Source organism: Notechis scutatus, chromosome 4 (genome assembly GCF_049901735.1).
Source record: "Notechis scutatus isolate UNSWTSFEM ecotype Mainland chromosome 4, rNotScu1.2, whole genome shotgun sequence".
NCBI lineage: Eukaryota > Metazoa > Chordata > Lepidosauria > Squamata > Elapidae > Notechis > Notechis scutatus.
Genome location: NC_142012.1, coordinates 77,589,417 through 77,613,108, shown reverse-complemented (window position 1 = coordinate 77,613,108; position 23,692 = coordinate 77,589,417). Strand labels below are relative to the sequence as shown.

Here is a 23,692-nt window from a genome sequence, read left to right as displayed (position 1 = left end):
AAAAGGAAGGATGCCAAATGAAATATGAATTACAAAAAACAAAATAATTTTGTAATTAATTTAAACTAACTCAATACCCATGCTTCACTACGAAACTATGTGTTGGAGAGGAAAATAAGGGGGAAAAATTCTGCCTCTATCTACCAGCATCCATCAGTATTCATCTGGCTAGTGTCCTGTCAGTGTGTGAGAGAGTTGAGGGCTGTTTGGAAACTGAAACATGGAAACTGAAACAGTATTTGCTATGAGAGCAAGAAAGAGACAGCAAGGAACCTGGGCATGGCTTAGCTCAACTGTTCTGTACTAAAGCTGCTTGATGCTGTGAAACTAAAACTGAAACTGAAACTCCTCTCTTCTGCTTGTGTTTTGCCTTTGGAACAGATTTCTTTTCAGGTGGGGAGGGGGAATAGAACTCCTTAGCATCAGAGCATGTTAATAATAATAATATAGGAAATACTAATGCTCTGATGGTCATTTTGAAGAATCCTTTCTTAGCGAGCACCTAGAAGCCAAGAGGAACATACAAATTTCAAATTTGTAGGTTTTACGGTTCTGGAGATTTTGTGATGATGTGTGAGTGGTATTTCGCTTTTTTGTTCTGCGCATCATCTTCACAGATTTATTTTTACTTATGTTCAAGGGGTGGTTATCGCACGGTGTGCTTGCCCGTACCTCTTTTTCAGCTTCCCTCTCTTCCTCCGAAACCGCTGCGTTCGGAACCAGGAGAGGACTCCACCTCAAACTTTCTGGGTCCACTTCATTGGTGCGTGGATGGTTTTTAAGTTTCTCCATGTAACGGGAGATCAGCTTCTCTCTCCTGATTACCGTGAATCTATAACGGAAACAAATCTGAAGTTAGAAGAGAACAATACGAACAATAAGCAGATGGGAATGTATCTATTTGCTGTTTAGGGATGATGGGTCTGGGATTACAGTTAATTTTTCTTTAATACATTTACAGTCCTCTTTTATATGGAGAGGCCACTCCTGCCAAAGCATTTCTCCTAGTCTTGTCATCGGACCACCGTCTAGAGTTAAAAAGCTGCCACACACAAGGCATAAGTCCAGCTCCTGGGGCAAAGCAGCAAGAGTTTTATCTTTTTTGTTCTTATCTAGTGGTAGCCCAGGTCAACTCATAAAATAATTCTGTGGTCTTTTAGAGTTGCCAACAGAAAAGGAGGGGGGAGCAGTGTGACAGCTTGCAAAACTGAAACTGCATTCCATATATGTTTTCAAAGATAGTACCTAGGTGACCGATGTTTCTGCCTCACAAAATTCTAACTGGAGAGCATGATTGATAACTCTTGGCTATGGATGTGTGTCATCCCCCTGGGTGGGGTAAAACCAGGGTCAAGGGTGACAACGAATGATGTGTCTCAGAGTCAGCTGCACCCAGGCAGTGCCTGCATGTTTACTCCGAATAAATCTTCTTTAAGTTTTGGAAGTTTGGCTCGAGACTCATGATTTAAATGGGGTTACGTGCCAGAATCCTGACAGCCCACATGTTTGTAATCTAGACCAGGGGTGTCAAATTCAAGGCCCGGGGATGGATCCAGCCCATGGATCTAGCTCATGGGTCGCCTGGGAAACAGTGAAGGACCTGCCCATGGTGCCTCTGCCAGTGTGGTCCTCTCAAGCTCCGTTTCACTGGCAAAGGGCTGCGGGAGGCTGTCGCAGCCGAAAATGAAGCCCAGGAGCCCATTTTCACTGGCAAAATGCTCGGATCACCACAGGCGCCCCCAGCAGGAGTGCTGTGGAGCTGGCCATGCTCATGCTGGCCACGCCCCCCCACGCCCCCCCGAGGTCAAACACAACCCTGATGCAGCCTTCAATAAAATTCAGTTTGATAGGCCTGATTGAGACAAAAGTTGGTTTGTTATTCTCAATCTCATTTTTTAACAAGTAAACAGGGCTGGGTGATTAGAAGACTAGCTAGCAACAATGGATGGGAAGCTGTTAGAACCTGTGAGAGCTGTTTCTGGTCCATGCAGCTACTGCCAAGTAGATTGCTAGAAGGTTACAGGGGCGAGCATGTAACCCTGTAACATAATCACGAGTGGGGCACCAACTGGCTGGACTGCAACCATGTGACAACGGGTTGCTGCAATAGCTGGAACTCCAACAACTCTTTGCAAGTACACTGAAAATTCTGTTCTATTCTATTCTATTCTATTCTATTCTATTCTATTCTATTCTATTCTATTCTATTCTATTCTATTCTACTCTACTCTACTCTACTCTACTCTACTCTACTCTACTCTACTCTACTCTACTCTACTCTACTCTACTCTATTCTAAATAAGAACCTCAGTGGCACAGTAGTTAAGAGTGCTGTACTGCAGGTCACTTCTGCTGACTACTGGCTTCCTGCAATTTGGCAGTTCAAATCCCACCAGGCTCAAGGTATACTCAGCCTTCCATCCTTCTGAGGTGGGTCAAATGAGGGCCCAGATTGTTGGGGGCAAGAGGCTGACTCTGAAAAACCACTTAGAGAGGGCCGTAAAGCACTGTAAAGCAATATATAAGTCTAAGTGCTATTGCTAAGTGCTTTTGCTTTTGCTATTCTACTCTACTTTATTATTTTGCCCTGTTGCAAGTTTGAATGGTTGCAGAATAAGTGATTTAGCAGCAGTTCTGACCAGTTCTGGAGAACCGGTAGCAGAAATTCTGAGTAGTTTGGAGAACCGGCAAATCCCACCTCTGACTGGCCCCAGTCCCATCTATTCTCTGCCTCCCGAGTCCCAGCTCATTGGCTGGGTCTTCTTTGGTTGCCCTGCACAGGAGAACAGAGATGGAAAGCAGGTTAGTGGGGTGGGGAGGGAATGGGGGTTTTGCAGTCTCCTTCCCCTGCCACGCCCACCAAGCAACACCCACAGAACCAGGAGTAAAAAAAAGTTGAATCCCACCCTTGAAATGGTTGTTAAGCGAAGACCATCTATGGATGAACTTAAAACACCAGGCACCTGCGCTGAACGAAAGCAAGCAAGAGGGAAAGCAAGTGCAGCTCAGGAACAGATACTGACTTCTCTTTTCGCCTGTCAATCATGCTGTGATGCTGGAGGATGGTAGCAATGTCGTGTGGACACATCCCGGTGGCTCGGCTCATCGCCTTGATGCTGATCTCCTTCTCAGGATGGCAGTGCAGATATTCCCAGATGACGCTTTTCCAATAAGCCAAGTAGGAGACACGGCCCAGATCGGAGAGCGGCTTCTCAGGGGATCCTGCCTGCCCCTCTTTTCGAGAAAGTAGGTAACCTAGCAGGAAAGAACAAGGAGAAGAATCACAATGCGCCAATTGTAGAAAATTAAGGGAGTTTAGGATACGAAGATTGTCAACCCCAAGCATATTACTCTCTCTTTTTCAGTATATCTTGTTCCGATAAACTGATGGGGAAAGCAAATTATCCAGAGCAGAGGTCTCCAAACATGGCAACTTTAAGACTTGTGGACTTCAAATCCCAGAATTCTCCAGCCAGCTATGTGAAAATATTTATAGGCCTCTCACATCCCGGACATAAACTGTTTCAACTCCTACCCTAAAAATGACGCTATAGAGCCCTGCACACCAGAACAACTAGACACAAGGGCAGTTTTCCCCCAAACGCCATCACTCTGCGAAACAAATAATTCCCCCAACACTGTCCAACTATTTACAAAGTCTGCACTACTATTACTATTAATCTTCTCATCACTCCTTATCACCCCTCCCCTTCCACTTGTGACTGTATGGCTGTAATTTTGTCACTTGTATCCTTACAATTTATATCGACTATTTCCTAGTATGATTTGATTGCTTATTGTACCCTATGACTATTATTAAGTGTTGTACCTTAGGATTCTTGACCCTTGACGAATGTATCTTTCTTTTTATGTGCACTGAGAGCTTATGCACCAAGACAAATTCCTTGTGTGTCCAATCACACTTGACCAATAAAGAATTCTATCTATTCAAGGAAAACAACAATAAAAAGTCCAGTTGCCTTGTGAAAAAATAGTTGCACCTTGGGGTCAACTATGGCCTGGATGACCGAGAATCTCCATAGACCTGGAGATTCATAATATTTTCACTTGATAATCCAACCATTAGATCTTTTGCAGGATACTTACAATTGGTGATCTCACAGCCCAAAATGGGCACAGGTGCCTGTGCATACACACACACACACACATACACACACACAGTCTTATTGTAAATCAAGGGTCCTCAAACTTGGCAACTTTAAGACTTGTGGACTTAAACTCAAAGTTGAAGTCCACAAGTCTTAAAGTGGCCAAGTTTGGAGACGTCTGCTCTAGAGGCAGATTTCAAACCATGTTTGGAGCTGACAATGAAATAAAATTTGAGTTGGAAGATACGCTGCTTTAAACTCCTATCTTACTGAATATTAGATTATTTTTTTTAAATTCCAAACCTACTGTCATTCAAGAAAACATTAATACCTTGGGTTTTTTTCCCTTCAGGCAATCTGTGAATTGTTGAATAGTAGTTATTTGAATATTGGTCTATTCTGCCCAACGCACTGTTATTTTTTTTTTTAAATATTTGGTCCTTTGCTGTTTTAATTTTATGGTATTTAATGATATTTTTAACTCATTGTATTGTGCCTTGAATTATTTTGATTCTATAAACAAAATAAAAAATTTTCATACTGGCATTATTTTGTTAAGATCATTCAGCATTAAATAGAGTCAACTGTGTGACCATAGTTCAAAGATCCACTTTTAATACACCTTGAAGTTCACATGCAACACTCAAAAGCACTTTCAGGTTGATTCTTTTGATCCCTCTGTAGGGCAAACCGATTTTATGCAACGCAACAAACAACGGACTGTCAAGATTTCAACCATTTCTGTTCAAAAGATATCTGATATTTTTAAAGGCCATATTCACCACAGAAATCTAAATATATAATGAACATAATAATGAGCTAGTGGCATAAGAAAACCCCCATTTCCCATTGTTTTGAAATTTTCCAATGACCCAAGCATAATTCCACGTGCATCCTTACAATTTCAAAAACTCGGGTAGAGAGAAATGCACATCTCAAACAGCAAAAGAATCTGTATGTTTTGTCTCTTCTAATGATCTCCAGAACAGCAATGTGAAGAACATAATTGAACAGGTTTATTATTCCCCACAGTTCAAGAGTCTCTCAAGAGCTTATTTTCTTAATTTTCCAATAAACCAGTGCTACTTCTCAGAAAATGTTAAACGTTCAAGACAAAATTTCACATGATTTGTGAATGTTCCTATACACCCAAATCCCTAAGGCTGAGCTTCTGAACCTTTGCAGTTTTAGGACCTGTCAACTTCAACTCCCAGCCAGCCATGAGGAAAGATTACTTGGAATACATTTATCAGGTTAACATTCCCCTTTTCACTCAAAGTATTTGCTTTTTCTCAAAGGGCCTAGGATATAGGTTGGGCTGAGAAGACAGGACTAGTCACAATATATCTCAGTAAATAAACTCTCCGTGCTTGTTTCTGGAAAGCTAACTGAACGCCAATAGCATTTTTGCAAAATAAGTTATTCAAAACTGCAGTCATTACTATATATATTTTTTATTCATAAACATTTTGAAAAAAGTGTATTGTCAGGTCATATCATTTACAGAAAAACAAAGAAAGAACAAAAAGAAATATTAACATATCTACTACTACTAATAATAATAATAGTAATAATAATTAAATAAATAAATAAGAAAATAAATAGATGAGAAAAAGGTTTGGTTCATTCACATTGCAATACCTGGTGATGCACAAATTGAAGACATGCAGCAAGAAAAAATCACAAAGTATTGGGACTTACAAATTGCTGAGTGACTTTACAAAAAGAAATTGTGTGTTATCCCAATTGTAATTGGAGCCCTTGGAGCCTTTGGGCTACCTCGCTATTTGGAAATTCTGAATTTATCAGACTTGAATACCCGGATTCTACAAAAAACCACCCTATTTGGAACAGCTTATATCCTCCTTGGTGAGGACTCGAGCTGTTGAGCTACCAACCAGCCCCAAAGGCTGTGAATCTCACTAAAGATTAACAACAACAACAACAACAACAACAATGTAACAGAATAGTTTTGACTATATTTCTCTTTATATTAGCTTATTTGTTGGTTATATTGGCATATTTATAATTATAAACCATCTTTATGTTTAATTCATATATAACAATAATCTTTCTTCATCTAATGAAGAGCCCCTTATCTCTAACCACACATAAAATCTATTCCATGTTAAGTAGTATTCTGTGTCTTTTTTGTCCTTCATTTTTAACATCAATCTATCCATCTCTGCACAGTCTAATATTTTCCAAATTACATCTTCATCTGATGGGGTGTGCTCATTTTTCCAATATTATGCAAATACAATCCTTGCTGCTTCAATACATGCACAACTTAGATATATAGTCCCTTTATCATAGCCCTCCGGCAATATACCAACAAACATATTTCTGGATTCAGATCTATATGTTGCTTGATCCATCTTTTCCAACCATGTATGTATTTTCATCCAATATTTTCTTGTTTTCATACAGGCCCACCACATATGATAATAAGTACCTGGCAGTGGTGGGATTCAAATACCAGTTCTGTGGGCATGGCTTGGTGGACGTGGTGTGGCTTGGTGGGTGTGGCAGGGGAAGGTTACTGTAAAATCCCCATTCCCTCCCCACCCCACTAACCTGCTTTCCAGCTCCGTTCTCCTGTACAGGGCAACAAAAGAAGACCCAGATGATCAGCTGGGACTTGGGAGGCTGAAAATAGATGGGGGCGGGGCCAGTCAAAGGTGATATTCCAAACTACTCAAAATTTCCGCTACCGGTTCTCCAGAACTGGTCAGAACCTGCTGAATACCACTTCTGGTACCTGGGCTCAACACTTGGCGGACATATTGATGAACATTTTTGCTAATCTTGCCGGTATAAAACATTTTATAGAGATTTTCCTTGTATGCAGTAGCCATTGTCAGTTTATAGTTCCTATCCCAAAATTTTTGCCATTTATCTAATTCTATAGTATAGTATAGTATAGTATAGTATAGTATAGTATAGTATAGTATAGTATAGTATAGTATAGTATAGTATTAGTGTTAGTGTTAGTGTTAGTGTTAGTGTTAGTGTTAGTGTTAGTGTTAGTGTTAGTGTTAGTGTTAGTGTTAGTGTTAGTGTTAGTATTAGTATAGTATACTTTTTTGTCCATATAATCATTGTTTCTTTGACTTGTTCCTCTTCCATTTTATAACTTAATGTAGTTTTATGCATACATACATACATACATACATACATACATACATACATACATACATACATATATTTGATCAGTTTTTCATCTGTCCATAATAATATCTTATGAAGTGTTGCTGGTGGCCGCATCTTCAAATACAATCAAGATACGAGAAAGATGCAAAAACATGGGTTTTTTACAAAAACTGCAGTCAGTGCTGGTCCATTATGATGCACATTAAAAAGATGATTTTTGGCTGCTGTCAACTGGTCATGTGCCTTCTTGAAAATGGGGCATTTCTGATTTTATGACAAATGCTGGGTCAGGTAGAGTAAAAAAACAAAGTTCTGCAGTCTGTAAACCCATCCACTTCCTTCTATAAATCTTTGACATCTTAAGGGTCCGGCTTTGCTGCTCTTAAAATGCATGACACACATCATCCTTCACCCAAATGCCTGCACTGTCAAATGGTGGCTTTGATGCACAGGTTGAAATGAAATGGGACTGCCAATGGTTTGAAGCAAGCAAGAAAGCTAGTAGGATCAGGTCTTTCCGATAAGGTGGTTCAGTAAGACAACTATTAAGTCTTTCAGCAGTAGAGAACAGTATTACAGATTACAATGGCCAAAAGATATTAGAGATAGAGAGATACGGATATTAAAAAATGAAAGGATAGGTATTAAAAAGAAGATGGGAGAGGCACAGCCCTGAGGGACCCTGCAAAGCAAGGACCTAAGGCTTGGCTATCCCCAAAATATTGCCTGCAACCACCCTCAGACAAAAGACTTAAAGAACTACCATCAAGATTTCAGGAACAGCAACAGTTTTGCAGGAGACAATAAGTTCAATTCATGAAGGTGAAGATTTGTTCCTGCATTCTTGCCAAGTATTGTCTGCTATAGTGTGGCCTCTGAAAGACATTGGCCTGGCAGCTCTCCAAGCCTGATAAAGGTCAGCAGTTGTGAAATCTCTTGAAAGACTGTTGGCTGGGACTTTGCTGGAAAGGAATTCACTGTAAACTAAATAAAAGGGGTTTTATCTGGACGAGGAGTCGGCTTCGAGCTTTTTGGAAGCCTAGGTCAGAACACTCTTGGGAACCAAGGACATTCTCACACCTGGCCGGAGGAAGGAGGAGTGATGTCACCAGACCAGCAGAGACTGCCTTGATTGGGCCAAGTGACTGATTGTTTGGGCGGGGAGGTTTGGGTGGGGGGTTGGACTAGATGACTTACAAGGTCCCTTCCAACTCTGTTAATCTGTAATTGAGTTGAGGGGGAAACTTTACTTTTCATTAGGTGAAAACCAAAGGTCCCGCTAAAGTAGGTTTTCACCAGATCTGTGCCAATATGATATTTCCAATAAAGCTATTCTTTGAGGAATCCACCTGCCTCAGAGTTTTTGCTTGCAATGGGTCTACTACTTGCTGTTCATATCATAACAAAAGCAGTTCGCCTATCTTGATTAAGCAGAATCTCATTCCAGCTGAGCACGCTTGCAAGATTGCAAAGGGTACCATATGGAGCTGGAAACTGAGTTACCAGGGCAACTTGTGCAGACCACTGTTAATGATGGCCAGGCTGCTCTTCTTTGCCTCATTATGCAGCCTAATGATGTGCCACGATATCCTCCTGGGGTTGGTTTCTCTCTCAATGAAGTTGGAAGCTCCCAAAATGAAAACCAGAAGCCAAAACCCAACGTTTCTGTAGCAACAGTCTTGGAAATATAAATATTTTCATTGAAAAAAAAAAAAAAGAATAAAGATGAAAATGTTAAAAAGCTGATTGCTGCCATGTTTTCCTGAAAATACAACCTACCCTGAAAATAAGTCCTAGCTTGATTTTTACACGGGTGCCCGATATAAGCTCTATTCCCCCAAAATAAGCCCTAATAAGCCCAACCTACCCCACCTACTCCTGGATGCACGGGTAAAAAATTAAGCTAGGATGGTAATGGGGCGGGGGTGGAGCTGCCCTACTGCTTACCTTCGGACAGTTGCAGCCAGGCCTCGCACATCTCGGTCCATTTCTTCTTTTTATTATGTCTACTTATACACAAAAATCTCATCAATTAATTGTCACAGCTAAATTGGTGTTAGATCAGGGTCAATGGAATTCACAGGGGGCTCGGCCTAGGTCTCTTGTGGCAAGAATAGACTCTGAACTCATGACACATTTAAATCCACCTTCCAGCTCAGCCTACAGCTGGTATATCATAACTATATTAGCATCAGGTAATAATCATATGTTATATGATTTGTTACATATACGACCAAGAAGTTGACTTCAAAACTCCTTAGGACAGGTCATATATTGGAGTGATCAAAGCAGCTATCAACCCCAACCATATGCTCAACTGTGCAAATAATCCACACCATTTGTCTGCATTTGGAATTGCAGCGATTCTAATTTTGCAACCATCTTTGACAAGAAGATTGGATTCAAGGATGAACCGTAATTATTGAAATATTCTGGTTCAAGAGACCATAGTGCTACCTCCTTTAAGCAAAAGGGCACCACATCTTCCCACAAAGAAACATTAATCATCCCTCTTAACCACAGCAGTCTCAAAACTCCAGATTCCAGGAGCAAGTCACCCCATTTCTTGTGCCAGGGGAATATAATGTAGCATGCAGCTTTCATCTTTCTTTTATGTGTCCTTCTGTCAAAGCTCTCAGAGGGAATTACAGCTGAATGGAAGCGACAATTCGTTGTGTGGGTGTTGAAAAAAAGAAAAGGCAAATTCTATCCAAGGTATAATTAGGAAGAGGATAGAAGGTAAAACAACATGCTTAAATCAATTGTGTGCAATTCCAGTTGGTTTTCTGCGTACAGTTCTGATCACTGCATTAAAAAAAATGGAAAAGAAATGCAGAATATTACAATTCTGAATAAAGTGTGACATTTAAAAAAAGATCTCATTGAGGTTCATATGCGCATGTAAATTTAAATGTGCACTTTGGAACTCATTTTCACACAAGACACACACCCGTAAGAAACATGTTTAGCTAAATGCAACTGTAAACATATGTAACCTAACAACAAATTGTAAAACTGTATACTGTATACTGCACGAGTCAAAAAGAGGGCTGTGAAAATATTTACAAACCCCTCACATCCTGGACATAAACTGTTTCAACTCCTTCCCTCAAAGCGACGCTATAGAGCACTGCACACCAGAACAATTAGACACAAAGACAGTTTTTTCCCTAAAGCCATCACTCTGCTAAACAAATAATTCCCTCAACACTGTCCAACTATTTACAAAGTCTGCACTACTATTACTATTAATCTTCTCATCACTCCTTATCACCCATCCCCTCCCACTTGTGACTGTATGGCTGTAACCTTGTCACTTGTTTCCTTATGATCTATATTGACTGTTTCCTAGTATGATTTGGTTGCTTATTGTACCCTATGACTATTATTAAGTGTTGTACCTGATGATTATTGACTCTTGACGAATGTATCTTTTCTTTTATGTACACTGAGAGCATTTGCACTAAGACAAATTCCTTGTGTGTCCAATCACAATTGGCTAATAAAGAATTCTATCTCTAAAAGTGTGAATTAATTGTACAGGATCCTTCCTGTGGGAAATAAGATTGGTTTGGACTTTTGCAAGACAAAATAAAGATAGAGGTAAGTCCTTGATTTATGACTACAAATTGGGACCAGAATTTCAGCCATAAGTCACTACGGTAGTAAGTTGAGTCAGACCTGATTTTAAAATGATTTTTATGGTGGTCATTAAGCAAATCATAAGAGTCATTAAATAAACCCAGTTTCCCCAATGGGCGGGTTTTTTTGCCAGAAATTGGCAAAAAAGAAAAAAGGTTACAATCACGACTCCATGACCACAGGATCCTGAGCCTGGTCGTAAAGGAGAGTCAATAGCCAAGTCCCTGAGTTGCAATAACATGACCATGGCACAATACTCATAAATGCAGGTCCTAAGTCATTTTTTCTGAACCCATCATAATTTTGAATTGTCGTTAAACCAAGTCATAAGCAAAGGACAACCTATAAACAATTTTAAAAAATGGATATTAAGAGGGGCATTAAGAATTTTAGTTTAAGGGAGAAAATTATGTTGTTCAAACAAAGGTTGGACAATTATTTATCCAAGATGATACAAGGATTCTTGAATTGGACTAAAAGATTTTCATGTCGGGTGCAAGGAGTCAGGAATCAAGAGCCAGAATAGAATTCAAAAGTACTACAAGTTTATTTCATGCTACCTATCTGTTGCCAATTCACCTCGAATGTTACTATTTCAGATTCTTTTGTTTTTATAAATATTTTTATTGTACTTTTTTTCTTTTTACGAATCTCAATCATCTTTAACAGTACTGAGGCATCTTTGTTACATACATACATTTCCATATATTTCTATATCTTCTTCTAATCTCTACAATTCTTATTCTTATTCCTATTGTCCATCCATTCATACCAATTTTCCCAAACCGTATAATATTCTGAGTCTTCCTTTCCTTTTAACTCTAGGGTAAGTTTATCCATTTCTGCACAATCTAAGATATTTTGGATTAGTAGACCTTCTGACGGTATAGTATCCTTTTTCCAACATTGTGCAAGGGTGATTCCTTCAGATTCTTCTGGATAGGTAGCATGAAATAAACTTGTAGTACTTTTGAATTAACAATGGACTTTAAGGGGAGTTGGACTTAGATCTCTTAAGGGGGCGCAGAGACTCCAAACTTATGATGTGTTTGACACCACCTGCTTATCTCCTACATCTCAAAGCCCATTCCCACCCTATGATTCCGTGATGTTATGAAATCATCATACGCCTCTTCATAAAAACATTCCTGAGACTTGGAAGCTGCTGCTTCACCTTGAGTTTGATGAAGCAACAGGTAAGCCGGTTCATCGGAATTAGAGGCTGTATTAAGCATTCTCCCAATTTATATTTTGCATTTCAAACATCCCCTTTTTTCATCATAAGGGAAATGTCAGCCGCCGCTTTGATTCAGTTCCTGAGTACTCTCTGACGATGTTCCCTGCTGGGTTCCAATTTAGAAGGAGGCGACAGACTTTTTAAGAAGATTTTTAAAAAAGTTTTCTAGCAGCACTCAAGTCCTTTCTGTAATTTCTAAAATGTCAGACATGAATATTCTGAAAGAAAGTGATTAGCAATATGGTTTTATCAACCTATCTCTTTTTCATGACCACCACTAATGCAAAACAAAAACGTCTTGCTTATATCCTTCTTCTCTCCAATTACACAGATCACGGAGAAGAAATTCTAAGGTGCCAGAAATGTCAAGTTTCTTTTCTTTTTTAAATGTGATTAAATGTGACTTGAATTAAGCATTTGGGGAGTTGGGGGAGAGAAAACAAGATGGATGAAAGAAAAAAGGAGGAAAAAATCAGAAAGATAAAACCCGAAGTGAACAGGGAATTGACAAGCAGCAGAGAATTAGGCTAGAGTTCTCAACATTTATTACTGGGTTTTAAATAATTAGATACAATTTTTAAAGAACTACAATTCATTGTCAAAATCCAAGTAACATATTAGTATCAACTGCAGTACAGGTAGCCCTTGCTTAATGGCCACCATAGAGACCAGCAAAGCTGTTGCTCAGCAACATGGGCGTTAAGCGAGACATCACATGACCATAACTTGTGATTTGTGGTGCCTTCCTATGGGTTGATTGATGTGTTGATGGCCAGGCGATTAGCTGTTTTTCCCTTGTGCTGCCAAGTCCTCGCCTCCTAAATATCTGATAAGCTGGTGGTAAATCAGCATTCGGGAGCTTTTGTGGCGCAGTGGTTAGAGTGCAGTATTGCAAGCTACTTCTGCAGCCAGCTGCCTACAATTTGGCAGTTCAAATCCCACCAGGCTCAAGGTTGACTCAGCCTTCCATCCTTCCAAGGTGGGTAAAATGAGGACCCAAATTATTGTACCCAAACTGCTTAGAGAGGGCTGTAAAGCACTATAAAATGGTATATAAGTCTAAGTGCTATTGCTATTCCTGTTGCCTGAGGAGGGGCCCGTTTCCAAAGCTTCAATCACTTCCATAGCTCTTACCTGTTGATTTACTATGACCGTATCAGGTACTTAGGAGCCGAGGACTTGGCAGCACAAGGGAAAGAACAGCCAATGATTTAGCGGCCATCCATCAATACCCCAATCAACAGCTAGGGGGCCACACAGAACCAGGCACCACATAAATACTATGTATGGAATAGCCCAAAGCACATATTCCAGTACAGAGAATGAACTCCAGCATGAGTCCCAAAGCTCCGAAGACGAAACCTCTGATCTCGGTGACTGACTTTGAAAACCGCTGAGACAGGGCTGAAAAGCACTGTGAAGTGACATGTAAGCCTATTGCTATCTGTATGCCGCCTTTCAAGACTGCATAATTCAAGGTGATGAAGATACACAACACTCCTTCTTCCTCCTCTTCTCCCCGGTGGTGGGATTCCACACTTTTTCCTACCGTTCTACGAGAGTGTGTTTCGTGTGCGGGCGCAGCACTCAAAAACCGCCCTCTGTGTCAGCGCTAGTGAGGTGAGCTGTTTTTTTAGCTCCACTGAGGCACGGCAATCTGTTCCGCCGTGCGAATCATCTGAGCTTTTTTAAAAAAGGGAATATAGGACAGGAAAGGGCAGGCAGGTAGGCAGGGCCGGCCAGAAATGGTATTTTCCGGTTCTCCAAACTACTCAAAATTTCCGCTAACAGTATGCCAGAACCGGTCCAAACCGGCTGAATATCACCTCTGCTTCTCCCCACAAAAACAACCCTGTGAGGTGACTTAGGCTTGAGAAAGAATGATTGGCCTCAAGTCACCTTGTCGTCTTTCAGGACTTAGGCAGAACTAGAACTCATGGTCTCCCAGTTTCTAGGCCAGCATCTTAACCACTAGACCAGGGCTGTGAAACTTCTGGACTGTGGGCCGGATGCGTCACACGCTGGCCATGCCCATGCTAGGGGAAAAAAGTCCTGATATGTCAAGTGACGCCGCCGTGGCGACGTGAGTTTGCACTAAAACAAACTGGCTCTATATAGAGAAATATAACCCGCAAAGCTTTCCAAATTGAATTCAAGGTTTCAAAATTAAATTAAACTCTGTATCCAATTTTCTTTTGAGATATGAGGTTATTCTGGACACAGAGGCCTCCTCCCGTAATCAGCTAGTTTTCCACAGAGGCAACTAAACGTACTTTCCAGTACGAAGCACTGAGCATCTTTGCAGCCATTATAATGTACAATGCCAGTTCAGAATACTTTGGAACAGAGGTGGGATTCAGCCGGTTCTGACCAGTTCTGGAGAACCAGTAGCGGAAATTTTGAGTAGTTTGGAGAACCGGCCAATCCCACCTCTGACTGGTCCCGCCCGCATCTATTCTCTGCCTCCCATTGAGTCCCAACTGATCGGCTGGCTCTTCTTTGGTTGCCCTGCACAGGAGAATGGAGCTGGAAAGCAGATCAGTGGGGTGGGGAGGGAATGGGGATTTTGCAGTATCCTCCCTCTGCCACACCCACCAAGCCACACCTACCAAGCTACACCCACAGAACCGGTAGTAAAAAATTTTGAATCCCACCACTGCTTTGGAGGCAAGCTGTTCCACTGGCTAATTGTCCTCACTGTCAGGAAGTTTCTGCTTCATTCCAGATTCCTTCTCTCTTTGATTAGTTTCCAACCATTGTTTCTTGTCCTGCCCTCTGTTGCTTTGGAAAATAATTTGACTCCCTCTTCTTTGGGGCAGCCCCTCAAATACTGGGACACTGCTATCATGTCCCCGCTAGTCCTTCTTTTCTCTAGACTAGCCAAACCCAAACCCATGCTATGAAGGTCGTAACTGTGAAAAACGGCCATAAGTCACTTTTTTTCAGTGCGGTTGTAACTTTGAACAGTTACAACAGTTAAATGAACTGCAGAGGTTTTGTTTTATGCTATGATAGATGGGCGTGGTGGGGCAGGAAGGGACAGGACCATAACTCTCTTGGGAGATCGTGCCTCTGCCTGGAACTCATCTCCCCAGCTGTGGCTTCTTTCTGGCAGTCTGGAGCATCCTATTTCTGAAGTTTCATACTGACCAGCATGACATACAGTGATGGGATTCAAATTGGTTTACCACCGGTTCGGTGGGCGTGGCTTGGTGGGCGTGTTTTGCCATGCGCACAGGCGCTTTGGGCGCACGCAGAGGCATTCCTACTGACCTTCTCCTGCACTCCTGCACTCTCCCTGTCTCTTCAACAGCGGACACGTGGCAATCGGCTGTGCCGCACAATACAGCTGAACGTGAAAAGCAGGAAATAAGGGTCAGTATGGAGCCGGAGCGGGTGGGTGAGCCCAGCAGCTGATCATCAAAGCGAACTGGTTCTCTACCAGATGATCTTTGGAGCTACCGGTTTGGCCGAACCTGTAGAATCCCACTCCTGATTACATACACTATGGAGGACCATGTCCCTCCCATGCTACCTGCCTCCCCGAGAATAAAATGCATGAACAGACACTGTCCTTGTCCTTTCTTAGTGATAAGGCAAAATTAAGTCTGTTTATTGGTTCCATTTTTGTTTTCCTACCTTTTGATAAAAATAAAAAAAAAACTATGCAGAAGCAATGGAGGTAATATTTTGAGCTGTTCAAAATACGCCATGCGTTTTTTTTAAAAAAATTATACCGTTTTTTTTACTGCATGCTCCAAGAAGTATTGTTCACTTTCAGAACCTGAGACAATTACATTTTTAAAAGGAACAAAAGCCTAAAACGTTATGCTCCATTTTAAGTGCTGCTCAACTAAAATGCACTTGGCGCTAAAAAGAAATCTAGGCACGGAAGAAGGCCCTAAATTACCTTCTTACTTTAATGACAAATCACGGCTTCTCTCCGTATTAGGGAACAACGCGAAAGGAATGCAATTTAGGCAATTCGTTCAATCTGACAACACCGAGAGCTGATATCGTTGTGAACAGAGAGAGAGAGAGTTTGCGTCTTCAGATATATCATAAGACTAGATGTTTCTTTTCATGGACTTATGCTGCCCGGATGCAATTAGGTTTAGAAAGCCCATGGTCTATCCACAGAAAATCACCGTTGCTCTCACTGGTTTTTCCACCGCAATACCCACTCCCCCAAATTCACGGATGCAATCGGTTCACTTACTGAAATCAATGAGAAACCTCCCAAATCCTTGCCTTTGGTACTGGGGCATGATCATGATGCAGGAGACGTTATACTTCTGCTGGCAGAGCTTTTCCTGGGAAAAGAGGAAAGACGGGAGACGGCTGAAAATATCGTGAAGATCAAAACTGAGATTACGCTATGCCTCAGAAAGCAGAATGGGGGCAAAAGTAGACCAAATCTGGAAAGATTGCGTGTTTTATGGATTAAGAACTGTGGGGAGGGGGGAGAGAATCCAAAAGGAAGTGTGTGATCAAATTATGGAGATGGAGATTTGTTTTTAATCCTTTCCCATTTTTCCCCCCATAGGAATTATGCAACAGAGGTAAATCCACAAGCGTTCATTACATAACAAGAAGACTCCTGTTGATTGTCCAGCATAACTCTTTATCTACAATAAAATTATACTGGATATATACTCTGGATTCTTAAGCATACCAATTCTGCTTGGACTTTCAGAACAGGAACATCAACCTAAGGTCAGACAAATAATAATAATAATAATAATCCTCCAAAAACAGCAGGAGGAGGAGGAGGAGGAGGAAGACAAAGACGGTGGGAAGTCAATCTCAAAGTAAGATCCTGGGGCACTTTCTATGATTGGTCAGTGGTTCACATGTGCTGAGAAAGATCTTTTAGAGAGGCTTGTCAAGGGGACAGAACGTTCCATGGTGCTAAGACAGCACTGTCCTTACCATGTGATTGAAGCCAGGGTAAAGAAAAGTCGGTTCAAGGGAATATCTTACTACCATGTTTCTCTGAAAATAAGACCCTGTCTTATACTTTTTTTGCCACCAAAAAAGGCACCAGGTCTTATTTTGGGGGGATATCATCCACTGACTAACTTCACTTGCGTGTGTTGCCCCTGGCCTCCTTTTCACTGTCAGAGGCCTTCAGGAATTTCTTCTTCGGAGGTTGGCAAGGCTTTCTTGAAGGCCTCTGCAAGCCGATAATGGAGCTCCGGATCAACCTACAGAGGCCTTCAGGAACGCCTTGCCAGCTTTTCCCAGCTGCAAAAGAAATGGCCCAGCAAGACAGGTGTCGGGGTGTGCGAGGCCTGGATACAAAGGTAAATAGTAGGGCAGCTCCACCCCCCACCCCACCCTAGCTTAATTTTTACCCGGATACTCTGGAGTGGGCGGGATCTTAATTTGGGCTTATTGGGGGGAGGGGTAGGGCTTATATTGGGCACAGGTGTAAAAATCAAGCTAGGATTTACTTTCAGAGTTCAATCGTAGACAGAGGCAAATATTTCTCTCTCTGGGCACACTGAGATTATATCTGCTGAACAAAACTCCACATTGGCCACAGGAAGGGCATCCGACCATTGAAACACTCTGCTAGCTCCATTCAGTTGCCCAGAATCCAACCCATAAGGCAGGGGTGTCCAACCTTGGCAACTTTAAGACTTGTGGCTTTGCTGGCTGAGGAATTCTGGGAGTTGAAGTCCACAAGTCTTAAAGTTGCCAAGGTTGGACACCCCTGCCATAAGGGATTACGAGGTCGTTAAAATTAGATGGTCTTATACTTGAGTTCACTTTTGATTCCCCTCCAATATCTTATCCATAAAGAGACGTTTGTTTCTTTATTGTTCATTATCTATTTAATTAGATAAATCGATCTACATATAGAGAGATAGTCCTTGACCTATGACCCCAATTGAGCCCAATATTTCTCTTGCTAAGTGAAACATTTGTTAAGTGAATTTTGTCCCATTTTACAACCTTTCCTTCCACAGTTGTTACACTAAGTGAATCATAATTATTAAATTAGTAATGCAGTTGTTAAATGAATTTGGCTTCCCCAATTGAGTTTGCTTGTAAGGAAGTAGCAAAAGGTGATCATATGACCCCGGGATTCTTCAACTGTCATACATAAGAGTCGGTTGCCAGGCATCTGAATTTTGATCATGTGACCATGAGAAGGCTGCAATGGTTTAAGTGTGAAAAATGGTCATAAGTCACTTTTTTCAGTGCCATTGTAACTTTGAACTAAATGAACTGTTGCACATCGAGGATTTCCTTCATATGTGGATCTATATAAAATGCAAGTAAAATGCTCAGAATATCAACAAAGCAGTTAAACAAAATAGCCATTAAGAGTCTAAAATTTTAAAAGGAATGAAAATAGTAAAGAAATAAATTAATTAATGGAAGTGATGGAACAAATGTGCCCAGAGGATCTATCTGATGTACTCCGAAGCAGATAAAAATGAAAATTAGAAACCCGTTGAATAAACTGGGGGTTTGAATAGATAAACAAGCAAACTAAATTTCATCAAGATTTGCTCAGGATATGTTTTTTTAAATCAGATGTTAAGAATCTATTTATTCTAGTGAACAGCTGGTCCTTCTGTCAGACTTTTAACAATTGGGAGAAGAAGCTGGAAGCAGCCAAGCCAAAGAAGAGGGGAGGGATTTGGAAAGCAGAACAGTTATCTAATCCAGCATTTCTCCAATATGTGGACTTCGACTCCCAGAATTCCCCAGCATGTTGGTTGAGGAATTCTGGGAATTGAAGTCCACACATCTTTAAAGTTGTTGTAGGTTGAGAAATGCAGAAAAAGCAAAGCAGACATTTAGTAACTTCTGGTCGTCTATGCCTTCTTTTGCTTCATGCTGTTTCATTCAGGCGCGAGGAATAATGCAGGGCCGCAGAACTCAGTTTCCAAAAGCAATGGAGGGAACTCTAGGTAACCCCAAAGAGATTCTAATGTGTTTAGGAGATCCTGCTCAGGACTCGAGAATTTGTGCAAAATTGGGCGGGTGATGGGTTTTGCAAGAAAGAGAAGTCGCCCACACACCATTTTTGTCTCTGAGAGGTAAATCACTCAGTAGAAGATAGGAAAAAAGCACCTTACTCCTAAATATAACCTCCTAGGTTGAAAAGAAATGCATGTTTTGAAATTGCAGCTGCTTGTCACCTCATGTAGGTCAGCCTGGAAGATATTACAGCAGAGCTGCTGCCGGTTCACACCGGTTCAGCCAAACCGGTAGTTAAGATTCTGCTCTGTTCGGCGAACCAGCAAATCCCACCACTAGCTGGCCCTGCACCTGCTCGTTTTTTGGCCTGTTTTCCTGGCCGTTTTCCAGCCATTTTTCCAGCTGTTTTTCGAGCTCGAAAAACGGCCTGAAAAGGGGCCGAAAAACAGGTGGGGGGCAGGGCCAGCCAGTGGTAGGATTAGCCCCAACCGGCCAAATCCTACCTCTGCCTTTAAGGCGAGTGGCCGGGAGGCGGGGCTGGGTGTGATGAGTGATGTCACCCATCCAGTCATATGACCAATTGGCCATGCCTACCCAGCCAGAGGACCGGTTGTTAAGTTATTCAAATCTCACCACTGCATTATAGCAATGGGTAGCTAAATTCCCAATCCCATATTTTGGGGCAGGAGCTCACTTTTGGCTAGTGCAAGGCCCTCTAAACGTGGCAACTTCAAGACTTCAACACCCGGCATGTCTGGCTGAGAAATTCTGGGAGTTGAAATCCACAAGACTTGACCTTGCCAAGGTTGGAGCTTCTGGGCCCCAGCTCTTCCGCTATCTTGCTTATCGGTATCTTCCCCACAATTCTGGATAGCAATAGCAACAGCACTTAAGACTTATATACTGCTTCACGGTGCTTTTTACAGCCCTCTCTAAGCGGTTTACAGAGCCAGCCTATTGCCCCCAACAATTTTGGGTCCTCATTTTACCCACCTCGGAAGGAGGTAAGGCTGAGTCAACCTTGAGCCTGTCAAGATTCGAACTGTCAAACTGCAGGCAGCCAGCAGTCAGCAGAAGTAGCCTGCAGTACTGCATTCTCACCACTGTGCCACCACGGCTCTGAATCTTAAGTGGATCAAATGGATACAGTCCTAAACCAAGCACTGGGCTGCAGTTTTCTAATACTTCTTTTTCAATCTTGCGTGTCTTATCTGGAGGCCCAGGGGCATTTATGTAAATAAAAATGGTTAGAAAAGTATGCCAGCTTGCAGTTTTCAATTGAAATACTATTAAAAAAAAAAGAAAAGAATGCCAGGCAATGCTTTGAATACCAAGAGCAACATCTGAAGTCACACTGGCGCTACACAGGTCCCTCTTACCTACCCTATCGTGCTAATTTTTTTCCATTCCAGTGTAATTTTTTTCAGTGCATATTGGAACACTTCCTCCTGCAATGGACATTTTTCATGAGAAATTATAGCAGGGGGGTTTCACCCATAACTCAGGAAAAAGGAGCTTTCTGCATAATTTAAAATCCCAATCTTTCAATTTGCACCCTTATCATTTCTGATCAATTAAATATTAATTTGCACCATTATTATTGTTGTTGTTGTTATTTCTGCTTGTCTTTATTAGCACAATACAGTATGACAATACTCCAGTATTTTCACTGGAGGAGGAAAAAGCGATGGCGCACATATTGAAACGCAATCCAAGTGATCGTGTGCTTCAGCTATCCCGTGCCCCATATGGAAAGCAAGTACACAAACATTGGGAGAGAATGCCATTGCTGCCAGGTTCCGTTTCCATTTCAAAGCGAAGCATTTTAAGAAACGGACCCAGTTAAGACCAGGTACAAAGCTAAATTGATCCAAGCCCCACCAAGCCAGAAAAAGAGCACCTGCAGATGCGTCCTGCAACGAGGGACAATTACGTACAGTGTCATCATCTGTGCTTACTTACGACTTACCCTTCATATAAGCCACATTTTTCCCTCTCCTTTTAGGGGCAAATCCAGATGGAAGGTTGGAGTGCCTGGGACGAGCAGAGAAGCCAAGTATATACCCTGAATCCTATTGAGCTGTTGCTTAAATCAGTAGCCAGCAAGATGGGTTAAAAAACTGTAGAGACTCATCCAGTGCAGCAGAGCTGAGTCTCGTACTGCAGGTTTTGATGGGCTACAACCTGTAGCCTGACCTCTTAGCACCACCATGAAGGTGTCCGCAATGAATTGGAATCGAGCTGGAAGGGACCTTGGAGGTCTTCTAGTCCAACTCCCTGCTCCAAGCAGGAGATCCTATACCATTTCAGACAGGTGACTGTCCAGTCTTCAAAAAAGAAAAAAGAAAAAAAAAAGTCCAAGCAAGGTTTGAAATCAATTCGTTTCTTTGGAATATTTTAGTCTTTTCTTTGGAAAAATATTAAGAGGCACCAAGCTATAGTGCCTTTTAATTTGTGGGGATCACACTGGTTTTCAGCAAGAGTGGCTGGTTTTTATTACAGGTAGTCCTGGACTTAGGAGCAAAACTGAGACCATTGAGCAAGGCAGTTGCGTGTTAACCGAGTTGCACCCCCATTGTACGATCTGTTTTGCTAAGGGAATCATAGCTATTGTGAAATGAACGGGAGGGGTGGTTTGATAAATCCTGCTTCCCCCATTGGCTTTGCTTGCCAGAAGACAATTGGGAAGGTCTCAATTGTGCTGTCATGCCCTTGTTTTGGAGTCTGATTCTGAGGGGGAAATTGAGCAGCTGACAGGGAGTGGGAGTATGGCTCTGGTGGCTGTGGAAGACATGGGGGAAGGGCACAGTCCGGCTGGGCATTCAGAGGAAGACCCAGGGCCATCCTCTCTTCATCCTAGGGCACGCAGGGAGGAACGGAGAAGGGAACAACCTGGCTTGCGAGAGAGAAGAAGGCCCTGATCCCTTTCATTGGTTGCAGCTGAGAGAACAGGATATAAGTGGGGCGTTTGCACACAGCTCCTTGCTGGAAGCAAAGCGTGTATTATCTTGGTCGAGACTTATTTGGAGTTTGGTGTCCTCCCAACTGTGGGTGCTGTGTTATCCTTTGAAAGTCTGCAATTTATCATCCTGGCCTGCCGTGTTAATTACTTCAGTGTGGTTTGTGTTGGGTTTTTTTTATTTCAAATTATCTTTACTTTGGGTTCAGACTGCATTTCTGCCCTTCGTAGTCTGTTTTTTGAAGAGTTTGTTATCCAACCGAGGATAATTGGACATTGGGGCCAAGTTGGAGGCATTAAAGAGAATTTATTGTACTTTTGTGACTTTGTTATTGTTGTGTCACACCCCGGGTCATTACATGTGCAGTCATATGACCCTGGGACACTGCAACCTTTATAAATATATATAAATTTATAAATGCTGGATACCAGGTGCCCAGTGTTGGACCGTGTGATTGCAAGTCACTTGTTTCAGTGCTGCTGTAACTTTGAGCAGTCATTCAGTGAGTCAAGGACTACCTGTATTTATTTTTCTGTACCGTTGTACGCCAACAGCTGGTCTTCTCTTGAAGTCCCCTCTTTATATCAGGGACTTGATAGAAAATACCACATCAAAAAAAATTATGTTCAACCACCTTGATCCACGTGTCTTTCCTACTATTGAGAAGACACCATTTTGGGCAAAGTCTTATTCCCCTCATTGTTTTTTTTTTGTAACATCCAGTCTGCTTTATTCTCACCGAGCATCTCCTGCTAAGCCAACCGCTGATATCTTTCAGCCTAAACTGCTGGCAGGAATCTCATATTAGGGCGACTTATTCCTTATTTTTTGCACTTCTCGCTTCAGATTTCCTGGAAACTCAAATAAAATCCAGTCTTGCTATTCTGCCACGCAAAACAGGTACATCTTTGTACTGTACTCTATAAAACACCCTGGAATGTTTTCAGGTAGAGCAAGGGAGTGCAAACACTTTATGAAGCTTTAAAAAAAAAGAAGAAAAGAAATAATCTTTGCCAGGGGCGTCCGTACGGGAAGGGAGCGAGGAAATCAAGAAACACCAGCACTTGTGCGATCAAAGTTCCAACCTTTTGTACGTACTTCAATCACACCGTCGGGCTGAAATCTTGACTTTTTGAGTGCCCCCCCTGCGGTCACTCCTGGCCAATCAGCAAACAGATGAAGAAGAGTGCTAGAAGAGAATGCCCTCCCTCTGGTTTAACCCATCCTGCTAACTACAAATCTAAGCAACAAACAGCTATGGGTCAACTCACAGCACGACTCCTTTAGCAATAGAGTAAGGCTCAGACACTTCGTAAGGCAATGCCGGACCAGGGATAATCTGGGGCAACTTTGCTGGTCCCACACACTGCATCCACTTCATCTGAGCCTGAAAGAAAGAAGAACATGAGTGGGAGGCTGGAAAAGGAGGTGTAAATAGGCAGGTGGAGGCAAAAAAATATATATCATTTCTGGATCCATAGCAATTCTTGGGTTTTGAAGAGCTAAATTTCACAAAATGTAGCCCTTAAATCTGGTCTTAGATTGTAGGATTACAAAACCCAGTTACTTTATTTATTTATTTATTTTTGAATAATTTTATCCCGTTTCTGCTAGGTACTAATAAGAGAAGACTGATTGAACATACTATATGA

General features: G+C 41.8%; 1 protein-coding gene across 5 annotated transcripts in view; it reads right to left on the bottom strand.

Moving 5' to 3' along the window:
* KAT6B (lysine acetyltransferase 6B) overlaps positions 1–23,692 on the bottom strand; it is a 97,052-nt gene that overhangs the window by 16,789 nt on the left and 56,571 nt on the right. For all 5 annotated transcript variants that reach the window (XM_087963872.1, XM_026674191.2, XM_087963874.1 and 2 more), the window contains exons 13-15: positions 16,361–16,454; positions 3,024–3,255; positions 673–832 (exon numbers count right to left, since the gene is read on the bottom strand). In XM_087963872.1, the coding sequence (XP_087819998.1) occupies positions 673–832; positions 3,024–3,255; positions 16,361–16,454 (486 nt within the window). The remainder of the gene's footprint in view (positions 1–672; positions 833–3,023; positions 3,256–16,360; positions 16,455–23,692) is intronic.